General features: G+C 41.9%; 1 protein-coding gene across 1 annotated transcript in view; it reads left to right on the forward strand.

Annotated features, from left to right (window-relative positions):
- Positions 1-12,173, forward strand: part of SPTBN5 (spectrin beta, non-erythrocytic 5) — a 149,910-nt gene that overhangs the window by 4,340 nt on the left and 133,397 nt on the right. Inside the window, exons 4-7 of the mRNA XM_073350339.1 lie at positions 2,229-2,396; positions 3,130-3,246; positions 6,619-6,776; positions 8,567-8,795. Coding sequence (XP_073206440.1) covers positions 2,229-2,396; positions 3,130-3,246; positions 6,619-6,776; positions 8,567-8,795 — 672 coding nt within the window. The remainder of the gene's footprint in view (positions 1-2,228; positions 2,397-3,129; positions 3,247-6,618; positions 6,777-8,566; positions 8,796-12,173) is intronic.

Genomic DNA, 12,173 nt, shown 5'->3' on the forward strand with positions numbered 1-12,173 from the left:
GTAGGACAAAAACACTGCTTTGCAAACTGAGCCCACTTCTGTTCGTTCTTCTCAAATTGTAATGTGGTCCCGCTGTCAGTGTATTCAAAAGCATGGGTTTGGTAGCTGTATTCCAATTTGTATGGAAAAATGGAACATATATATACGCACAATTTTATTATTACTGCACGATGGTTCAAAGCACAGATCTATACAGAAAGGTTCATTACAAACTGTAATTTTAAAAAGATTTTGTCTTCATGAATAAAACTGGCACAAAACACAAGCGAGAGGCTTTTCCCTTCTTAAAACAGTCAGACATCACTGTCAGTACTTTAGAGCTATTTAATATAACACAACAGTTAAACAGGTAGAGACGGAAGATAGAAAAAGAAATAACTAGGAGAATGAAACAGGGTGCTCTCTGAGGGCCTGGAGGTAAGCAGTCAAGAGAACGTTGTCAACTACTTGTCCTACATAAAATACCTACTTAAAATTGCTCTGAGCTGCTCCTGTACTTTCCATTCTTGCTGATTCTGCCACAAGAGGGCCTGCGGAACCCACAGATGATAGGGCAGGGTTTGATCTTTAAACTTGTTATTTGGTCCTATTTTCCTCACGCGTAACTCTACTCCTAATTCAAAAAGCTATTTCTTCATCTTAAAAGTATGGTCTTGTTTGTCTTGTGAAATTAGTAGTTCAAAATTGTAGTAAATTACCCTGGAAGGTGTGGTGTGGTCTAATAATGACCCACTCTAAGGGTTAATGACATGGAGGGCAAAAGATATTCCTCAGCCATGCTATAATTAGGATACAGTACACACCCCACATCCCATATTGCTGAATCATTAGGTCACCTCCTTGGCAGCAGGGTAATATGCTTGTTGTGAGTGGATCTGAACACACGCATGATTGAGCAAGTTACAACATAAGACTCTGGCTGGGACGTGGAGGTTCTGACTGTGAAGCTTTAGTTAAGGCCGGAACTAGTGTTCCGTTATAACCCTGAATTGGAATTCAGCCAAGAGATAGAGTGTAAAAGCTGCTGAGTCTTTAAAACTCAGGAGCTATCTATAGGAGGCTGGTATTAGCCAAGTCCCTTTTACTGCTCCCTTTTAGCTAGCTGTATTTTAATAAACCATTTCCCATCATGACTGAGCCCATTCTTGATCCCGCAGCAAAGTGATAGTCCTGTGCTCAGAATATTAGTCTGTTGCCACAAAAATGATTATGATGTCACCACGATGCATCCAATGAAGTGAGCTGTAGCTCACGAAAGCTTATGCTCAAATAAATTGGTTAGTCTCTAAGGTGCCACAAGTACTCCTTTTCTTTTTGCGAATACAGACTAACACGGCTGTTACTCTGAAACCTGTCACTTTGACATTGTGACTCACTTCACTTGCAAGGTTAGATACAAAGTGAACTGTAAGGGATTAAGTCACAGATAGATTTGATTATTTGCAAATATGGCAATAAAAATTCTGAAAAAAGCGTGTCTTTTAGCCTGAGTGTGAATGTGCCTCTTTAAAGTCAACACAAAAATATCCCCTTTGTAGGGAAAGTACCTCTTGGCTCCATGTATTTTATAGGCCTACAAAACAGCTGAAGGCAGGGGGTTATATAAGCAGGAATTCAGAAAGCAAACAGAAATGGAGGGAGTGGAAGGGCTGAGGAGATGGCAAGACCACGCTGGGCCGAAACTTAATTATATGAATAGGAAGGTAATATGTCACCTCCACCCAGAGAAGCTCCCAAACAGGCATTCTCTCAGTAATCCATTTCTGATGCATAGAAGCCCATGACTGAATGGGTAAAGCAAACCAAGTGGTCTTCAGGTGAAACCCAGGAAGAGGCTGCAGGTCTTGCTTGACACTATGTGGAAGAAACTCTGGAAGTGAAGCTGGCCATTGGCTGAATAAAGGAGAGCTGCTCATCATGCTCTTGGCTGAACAGAAGAGATGATAATCCAGTAGCAGAAGCACAAAGTACTGAAGTTGTTGAACAGCATAGAAAGTACTAAACCTTACTGTACAGCCCTGCCAGCCTGCCCTCATTCAGTGTGTAATTCCTGTGAACCTTGTAGCAGGTCTCCACACAAACAGAGGGGAAACTAGATCTCACAGAGCAGATCTTGTGACTTCAGCACCTAAATGTTCTTCGCTCTGTGTTAAAAAAATCAAAATCTGTCAGCCAAGTGCAAGAGTCACGGGAACTAAGTTTCCATGTGTTGCATTTTGTCTTTGCAGGTGAACATTGTGATACAAGACGTCTACACGGACCTGAAGGATGGCATTTACCTTCTGCAACTCCTGGAGCTGCTCTCTGGAGAATCACTGCCTAGACCAAACTGGGGCAAGATGAGGGTACATTTTCTGGAGAACAATAGCAAAGCCATCACGTTCCTCAAATCCAAGGTGAGAAGTGGAAGCTGACACTAGTCTGAACAATTTACAAGCTAACTTCAAAATTAAATGGGTTTTGCTTGATTGCTTGTTTGTTTTTTTCCCTATAGTACGTAACGAGGTGTTCCATGAAGATGGGAGATTTTTTACTTTGTCCCTTTTCCCCTCTTTACTTCAGATGCACAAACTTTACCTGGTTTCATATTAACCTTCTCTCACTAAGAGTTTCCTCCTCAAGGGAGAGAAGAGGGTGGTTCTGCTGCTGTCCCTGTACCTTCATTAGTTTGCTCTTAAGTCTCTGGCAGCTTGAGAAATTATCTACCATGGAACTTTCTGATATCAATGTTTTGTCTTGTTTCTAGTAAAAGGGACATCCCCCAAATCATTCTTGTGCCTTTTGTTTATTACAAAACAAAGATAATGTAACACACAGGCACAGTGGAATCCAAATAACCATGTTGACTAACTATATATTCAACATAGAAGGCCTAGCTACATATATACTCTGCTGCTCTGGCAGGGTTCTGGGTGGCTTCTGAAACACAGAAGACAGATCCAGTAAAGGGCTCACAAACTATTTAAAGGGATATGACCCTATTCTTCTATTGTATAGTTTTGCTTGCTGTTTGAATAACAGCCAAGAGGGAACATATTTCTCCACACATCATTTATTACACAAGTGCCCCCTCCAGAGCGGTAGACTCAGATTGTTTCATGCTGAAGGGAATTGCTTGTCTATTAGCAGGTGCAAGTAAAGGTGATTGGGCCTGAGAATATTGTAGATGGGGACCGAACCCTAATCCTGGGATTAATCTGGATCGTTATCCTCCGGTTCCAGATTTCTTCCATCACACTTGATAAGGTAAAACAAGGTCTTTTTTCTTCTGATTGTCAATAGGTGTTTCATAGATTTCATAGAGATTAAGGCCGGAAGGGACCATTACGATAATCTGTTCTGACCACTTAGATCACACAAACCATAAAATTTCACCCAGTGATTCTTGCATCTAGGCCAATAATGTGTGGCTGAATTAGGGTGTTCTTTAAAAAAAAAATCCAATCTAGATTTAAAAACGGCAAGCGATGGAGAAAGTACCGCATCCCTTGCTTTGCTGGTCCAATGACTAATTACTCTCACTGTGAAAAATTTACTTATTTCCAGTTTTGCTAGTTCTTTTCTGATGTGCAGAAAAGTTTAATGTATCTAAGGCCACTGACATACTGGTCATCTGCTGACTGCATTCATGTGATGTTAGATTCAAACTCATTGTCCATCACCGCTAAAAGCACAGAGCTTGGCTGAGGCAGCTGGAGGAGCAGTGACACTCTCTCAGCCAGTACAAGGAATCATATCCACATGGCTATAGTGTTCAGCTAGTGTGTGTGTTTAACACTGCCCTCTACTGACTGGCTGACAGCAGATAAAGGAGCTTCACTGTTGACATCACTGGCTAAGTGCACACAGACCCCCTCAGGACATGCATCATCTGCCCAATGCCTTTAAATTCAAAACCACAGGCCCCCTACTACTCATTTTTATAGATTTTAAGTCCGTAAGGGACTATTAGCTCATCTAGTCTGACCTCCTGGGAGAAAATTCCTTCCTGATCCCAACTCTAGTGATCCGTTGTACCCTGAGCATGTGAGCAAGGCACACCAGAAAGAGGATTCTCTGTACCATCTTAGAGCATGGGTCCACACTATCTAGTGTCCTTTTTCCAGTCAAAGCAATTCTATTCAGAAGAAGGATCAAAGAATCATAAAATATAGGACTGGAAGGACCTCAAGAAGTCACCTGAGGCAGGACCAAGTAAACCTAGACCATTACTGACAGATGTTTGTCCAAATAGTTCTTAAAAAGCTTATTGCAGAAGGTGAAAAAGAACTCAGAATAGATCTGACCAGTTGTGCACTGAAGAAAAAAATTCCTTCCTAAGCCCTGCAGGTGGCTGAAGCCCTGAAGCCTGAGATCTATTTATAATTATTAACTTAATGCAGAGCTGCAAGTGTTATGAGCAGGTTGACAGCACTGCAGGCAGTCTTGTTCTCCCAAGAGACGATAAAAGAAGGGAATGAACAGGGAGACTCAGATTCATACTTAAGCTAAATCAGAATTTCCATTCACTGATAGCAACATGAAACTTATGACTAGGACTGGTATAAAAAAAAAAGGAATTATTTACCGTAGAAAAATTAGAACCAAAGAGAAAATGTTTGTTTCATTTTAATTTTTTTGCAGAATTTTCATTTTGCAGAATTTTAAAAAGAAAAATCATTTCAATTTGAATTGAATAGAATCAAAACAAAAATTTGGTTTTGTTTTTCTCCCTTTCTCTCCTTTCTTCCCTTCCCTTTTATCCTAGGGAAACCAAATGAAAACTGGAAATGTTTTGCTTTGATTCAAATTGAAACTTTTTTTATTGTTTTGAACTGATTCAGAACAGCATTTTTGTTTCAGATTGTTTAATTTAAAATGTGGACCATTTCAAATTATTATAAACATTTTAATGAAATTTTTGGTATAAATCAAGAAGCTATTTTTAATTTAAAACATTTTATTTTACAAACTTTGACCCTCCCTACTTATGAACTATTCAGCAATTCTGAATTCATCCAATAGATGCCAATGGTGCACATACACATCAACTTATTCATCGTAATATCAAAGGAAAAGTGAAGGAAAATTGCAACTCAGAGTGAGTTTATGGGGAAACCCCCTTCAGCTGTAATTCTAGAGAGATTGAGAGCTTCCTTAGCATTCCATATTCTCTTCTGCTCACACACACAACTTGAGTTCCTCTTATACTTCCTTAGAGAGACTGGCACTAACATCAAGTAAAAAACCAATTTCCAGGGTGAAGTAGATATTGGGTCTAGAATGCAGGTCTGCCTCCTTCTTGGGTAAGTTGCACTGTCAAGTTAGCTAAAGATATGGCTTCACTCATTTCAGCCCGCATACTGTCTCTTATACATTTATTACCCCAAAGATTCTTAAAGTACCTTCAATGACAGAGTGGGGACAGGAGAACATACCAGTTCATGACAGTCACCTTGCTTAAGAGAAAGCAGAATTAACTAAAAATTCTATAGAACACGTCTCCTTTATTCCATGTGAGGATTTGTCACCAAACTGTTGCTCTTTTCATACAAATGCTCTGAAGCCTTAACTTGCAGATTAACGAAGCTGCCCCCACCTTGACCCTTCCTCTCCTGGCAGTCCGCTCATGCCTCCAGAGCCCCTGTTCCCCCACCAGAACCCTGCTGATTTAGGGGATGCTTAGGAGTAGCTTGTGGATGGCAAATGACTAAGCTGGGACAAAACACTGATTCCTTTGGGGGCTTCCCTACCCAACTTGCCTTCACTGTTTTCCAGCAGTGGGACTCCCCTCTAATGAAATACTGGAAGTCCATAGGGTGGAGGAGTCAGGGAAGTGTTAGTACCCAGGCGCTGTTTCTGAACTCATCCCTTCTTCCCACCTGCACCACTCTTCTCCTGGCAGCCCTCAGAACCCTACCTGGAGACCTTTCTCCTCCAAGTTCTCATATCCCCCATAGCCTCTGCCCCTTCCACTCCCCCATCTAGAGACTTGCTCACCCCACATCCCTGTGGCCCCTGAAGCTGGAGATTTATTGGATCCCACACACACCTCACTCCCCTCTACAAGCCTTATGAAGCACATTTTGGGAGAAACATTTTTCCCCTAGTGGTTGGGCTACACTTTGATCTCTCTCTCTCTCTCTCCAAGGAAAAGTGTTAGAGACTTTTTCAAAGTCTCCAGGAGTCACTTGTTGCATAAGATAAACTCACCAGAGCTGAGATTCCTTAGAGACATTACCAAATCAAAATCCAATAACCTTTAATATTAAACTTTAAAGACCTAAATTTTGGTGCAGGGCACCAGATCATGGCTAAAGAGACAAATAAACTAAGCTTTATGTCTCTCTTGTTTTCCATTAGCTTGTTACAAAGTGGACAAAGAAGACTTTCTGAACTCTGACCACCTATTTTTAGGGTGCATAATTTAGGGACCCCTTGTTCACCTCCAACTTGGTAAAAGCATTTGACCTAGCCTACCAATTTTAAGGCTGATATGAATTTTTGTGGATTTCAGAGGGGGACAAAATCAATTTTATAAAAGAAGCTGAGTTGCAGCTTTAGCTGTGGAGTGACCGCTGTTGTTATGAGGAGGAAGTTACTGCCATCCTGAAATTTCCTACCTTGCTCTCTTCCCAGGAGGAATTTGGAGTCCGTGCTGATGTACTGTCTGCCAATGAAGCCCTGCTGATCTGGTGTCAGCATAAGACTGCTAGTTACTCCAATGTGAGTGTGAAGGACTTCTCCAAAAGCTGGTCTGATGGCCTGGCTTTCAATGCCCTCATTCATGTTCACAGGTAAATAGGTGATGGTGGGAGGCTTCAAGAATAGCTGATGCCACTGTGTCTGGCTCTATCATAGTGACTTCCAGGGTCTGAATTCTCTTTGATGGATGAGAAAATGGTTTTGTCTTCGCATTCAGAACTACCATTTCTTTAAGTGGGTGTTTTGCCTGAATAAGAATGGAAGAATCAGGTTCATGGAGTTTGACTCTTTCTCTTCCTGGAAACAAAAATGAATTTGCTAGCATATACTCTGCATTTAAACTTGTCTCTCTTTAATTTGCTCAGAAAACGAGTAGGAAATGCTAGAAAAGCATTAAATATGTCACTATCAAACAGTGATATAAAAGGACTGATGGCAGATCAAGAGCATGTTTTGTTCCACTGCTGTAATTAATTCCTAGTCATTCCTAAGCCTTAGAAGCACATCATCATCTCAGCCAGTGTATGTGTCCCCTGCAGGTGCAAAGTTTCCTCCGAGTGTCTTCAAGAGTGTGATTTTGCTAGTTGTGCCATGCAGGATAATTGTGCTTCTCACTGATCCTGGCTGGCCATTGATAGGAATGAGTACCTGTGTCTCAAAACTTGGCTCCTGTGCAAAACATTTACATGAAGAAAAATACTAGAGAATTTGCTTTCTTTGATCTTCACCTTCCTCCTGGTTTCAATTGCACTTTCTGAAATGTTATTGAAAATGAGGTTTTCTGTGGTCTTCGCCAGCATTTAAACCTTTCAGTTCCGTGAGAGCTGTAGCTGGGAGCTGGAGGCAGCAGGCTCTCCCTCTTTCCCTCTCTGCCCCTCTTGAGGGGAGGAGGAAGCAGCAGGGGACAGAAGAAAGAAGGGAGAGAGGGGACTGCCACCTTGGACAGTTCTTCTCCCATCAGATACCAGTGCTGCTCCATCTGTTGGCAGGAAGACTTAGAAACCCATAACTCCCCAGCCGGGGACAACATTCCCACTTTGGAATTTCCTACCTAGTGAGTCTTTGTTTCACCAACCAGGGACGACAAGAGGCAGGAGGAATGGGGAGTTTTGTGGTGAGCTGAGCTGAGTTCTGGAGTGGGAATTTTCCTTTGTCTGTCAGGCAAGGGAGGGCTAGTGAAGGGTCTATGCCAAAGCTCTACAGGAAAGCAGAGAGCTACTCAATGCTTTAAAAAGAAAAGGAGGACTTGTGGCACCTTAGAGACTAACAAATTTATTTGAGCATAAGCTTTTGTGAGCTACAATGAAGTAAGCTGTAGCTCACGAAAGCTTATGCTCAAATAAATTGGTTAGTCTCTAAGGTGCCACAAGTCCTCCTTTTCTTTTTGCGGATAAAGACTAACACGGCTGCTACTTTGAAACCTGTCAATGCTTAAGGGATTATTGTTCTGTGTTCCTCATTCTACTAAAGTTCCTTGTTCAGTGTCAGAAATTTGCTCAGTTGCAACCTTTGTATATAAATCTGTGTGTATTTAAACGAAGCCAGGACTTTACAGTGGTCATTATGACATACACCATGGCCACATGGAACTTCATGGTGACAGCTGGGTAAAAAACAGATCCTGCTGCACCAAAAGCACAGCATGTGACCTCTAAAGCCAAAGGAAAATCTATGTTAACAGCTGTTACTGTACAGCCCATAACAAAGAGAGCAACGATATGCACCAGATACTACATTGCAGTATATATGCGTACATACAGCATGTCGTGTAGCTGTGTGTGGGAGGTGTAACCCTTCTTGATAGTAACTCATTTCTATTTTTTTAGTTTCTAAATCTAACCCTCCTCTCTTGTGTCCTTCATATGTTCCTCTCCTCATCCAGGCCTGATCTCATCCACTACAGCTCACTGAGGCATGAGCAGCCAATCAAGAACCTGAACAATGCCTTCAGCGTGGCAAAGAAGCACCTGGGAATCACTAAACTTCTGGATGCTGAGGATGTGGCAGTGCCTCATCCCGATGAGAGATCCATCATGACCTATGTGTCGCTCTATTACCATTACTTTTCCAGGCTGAAGCAGGGCCAGACTGTCCAGAAAAGGCTTGCTAAGGTCAGTGCATTGCCACTTTTACAATTGCCTCCTACTTCTATCTCTACTGAGCCCCCACCCCAGTAGCATAAAGTTAAACCAGTTTGGGGAAAAAGCTTTAATTCAGATTAACTGCACAGTCCTGTTAACTCAAGCCATTTGTGCGACCATGCCAGAGACTTGATTCTGCAGGGCCTTAGAATAGAATCATAGAATATCAGGGTTAGAAGGGACCCCAGAAGGTCATCTAGTCCAACCCCCTGCTCAAAGCAGGACCAATTCCCAGTTAAATCATCCCAGCTAGGGCTTTGTCAAGCCTGACCTTAAAAACCTCTAAGGAAGGAGATTCTACCACCTCCCTAGGTAACGCATTCCAGTGTTTCACCACCCTCTTAGTGAAAAAGTTTTTCCGAATATCCAATCTAAACCTCCCCCACTGCAACTTGAGACCATTACTCCTCGTTCTGTCATCTGCTACCATTGAGAACAGTCTAGAGCCATCCTCTTTGGAACCCCCTTTCAGGTAGTTGAAAGCAGCTATCAAATCCCCCCTCATTCTTCTCTTCTGCAGGCTAAACAATCCCAGTTCCCTCAGCCTCTCCTCATAACTCATGTGTTCCAGTCCCCTAATCATTTTTGTTGCCCTTTGCTGGACTCTTTCCAATTTATCCACATCCTTCTTGAAGTGTGGGGCCCAAAACTGGACACAGTACTCCAGATGAGGCCTCACCAATGTCGAATAGAGGGGAACGATCACGTCCCTCGATCTGCTCGCTATGCCCCTACTTATACATCCCAAAATGCCATTGGCCTTCTTGGCAACAAGGGCACACTGCTGACTCATATCCAGCTTCTCGTCCACTGTCACCCCTAGGTCCTTTTCCGCAGAACTGCTGCCTAGCCATTCGGTCCCTAGTCTGTAGCTGTGCATTGGGTTCTTCCGTCCTAAGTGCAGGACCCTGCACTTATCCTTATTGAACCTCATCAGATTTCTTTTGGCCCAATCCTCCAATTTGTCTAGGTCCTTCTGTATCCTATCCCTCCCCTCCAGCGTATCTACCACTCCTCCCAGTTTAGTATCATCCGCAAATTTGCTGAGAGTGCAATCCACACCATCCTCCAGATCATTTATGAAGATATTGAACAAAACTGGCCCCAGGACCGACCCTTGGGGTACTCCACTTGATACCGGCTGCCAACTAGATATGGAGCCATTGATCACTACCCGTTGAGCCCGACAATCTAGCCAGCTTTCTACCCACCTTGTAGTGCATTCATCCAGCCCATACTTCCTTAACTTGCTGACAAGAATACTGTGGGAGACCGTGTCAAAAGCTTTGCTAAAGTCAAGAAACAATACATCCACTGCTTTCCCTTCATCCACAGAACCAGTAATCTCATCATAAAAGGCGATTAGATTAGTCAGGCATGACCTTCCCTTGGTGAATCCATGCTGGCTGTTCCTGATCACTTTCCTCTCATGCAAGTGCTTCAGGATTGATTCTTTGAGGACCTGCTCCATGATTTGCACATGATTTGCCTTGCACAGTCAGTCACTTGTAAATGGTACAACTGGTGTGAGTAGACAATTCTGATTTGGCAATGGTTTAGACACACTCCGGTGCTAGAACCTGGTCTTTCTAAAGGGATTTCGCCATATGGAAATTAGCTTCTTTATTCGGTCATATTTTGTATTTGATAACTAAGGTGCTTAGTAAGTAGTCAGGCACATGGAGAACTCATTTCATCTCTGCAGCAAAACAGTGATGCAGAAATTAGTGCTGCTCAAAAAAAACTTCTGTCAAAACTTTCTGATAGGAAATAGCCTTTTTTCCTAAACAAAAATAAATCTGTAAAAATATCTATGAAATTATGTTTCAGTAGAAAATTTTCAGTTTATCCATGAAAAACTAAAACCTGAAAAAAATTGGTTTTCAGTTTAGTTTGTTTTTTTCCCCTTTTCTCTCCCCTTTTCCCTCTATTCCAGTGATGAGGGGACAAAAGTGAAAAAGTGAGGAAAAAAGGAGGGGAAAAAACCCATAAAACCAAAATAAATAAATAAATGAAGACTCATACAAATAAGGTTTAGTATTTTCAAAAAAACAAAACGGTTTCAGTTCTTTATTAAAAAAATTAAACTAATACATTTTTAAAATTTCTCATAGGGACAAAAATCCAAAGCAGGATTTCCCTTGCTGTGGCAAGGTAAAAAGCTTTCGCAATGGAGGGTTTGCACTGTTAGTTAATCTGGGATTAAGACAAAGAGATCCTGTCTTTATCCCAGATATCCCAAGCTCGATAACAACAACAGCACTGTACTCTGAACAGAGGTGCTGGAGGAGAGGAGGACTTGTAGCTTGATTAAGCAGCGATTGGGCATGAGTGAGGAGACTGGGCAAAAAAGATTAGGCTGGACAACACCTAAGACTCTGTCTTGGAGACATATTTCAGGTTCTTCATTAGACCAGTTTATTTCCTCTCTCATGCCACTATATTCCTAAAATTACTCAGTCCTGCATTTATAATCTACAGAGTAGAGGTCACACTTGCAGAGTTTCTTCCGGCTTGAGAGTTGTTTCCTATACGTAAAATGGATTATCATTGGAAATGGGAATCTCTATCAGAAGTGAGGAAACTTTTTAAGTGCAACCACTGTATCTATCTAGGTTTCAGAGTAACAGCCGTGTTAGTCTGTATTCGCAAAAAGAAAAGGAGTACTTGTGGCACCTTAGAGACTAACCAATTTATTTGAGCATGAGCTGGATTTGTGCTGGAAATGGCCCAACCTGATGATCACTTTAGATAAGCTATTACCAGCAGGACAGTGGGGTGGGAGGAGGTATTGTTTCATATTCTCTGTGTGTATATAAAGTCTGCTGCAGTTTCCACGGTATGCATCCGATGAAGTGAGCTGTAGCTCACGAAAGCTCATGCTCAAATAAATTGGTTAGTCTCTAAGGTGCCACAAGTACTCCTTTTCTTTTTGTATCTATCTAGACAATCCTAAAGTTCCTGTCGTCATAGGCACTACTTAGATGAATTGTATAAGAACTCAAAGGATCAGATAGGACACATCTTCATATTCTGGAAAAGGGTTTTGGGGTGAATATTTCTATCTCCATTTTTTTAAATGTTCCACTGATTTCCTTTTCTGCATTTTCCTGTTCGCGTTTTCTATTTTCATTGTTTATTTTTCTCCTTGCAGTTACCTGCTTTTCATTTCCCATTTTTCTCTTCCCCTCAGCATTTTTTCCCTTTCCTCCCTCTTATAGGCCCCTCTGCCTTCTCCAGACGCATGCGCAAATAAACACACACACAAGCACATGACAATATCTTCATGTCCTTAGTCCCCTCAGATAGGCAGCTCTGAATTCAGTAATAGGATTGGGGAGGGAAGCC

This window comes from Lepidochelys kempii, chromosome 6 (genome assembly GCF_965140265.1).
Source record: "Lepidochelys kempii isolate rLepKem1 chromosome 6, rLepKem1.hap2, whole genome shotgun sequence".
NCBI lineage: Eukaryota > Metazoa > Chordata > Testudines > Cheloniidae > Lepidochelys > Lepidochelys kempii.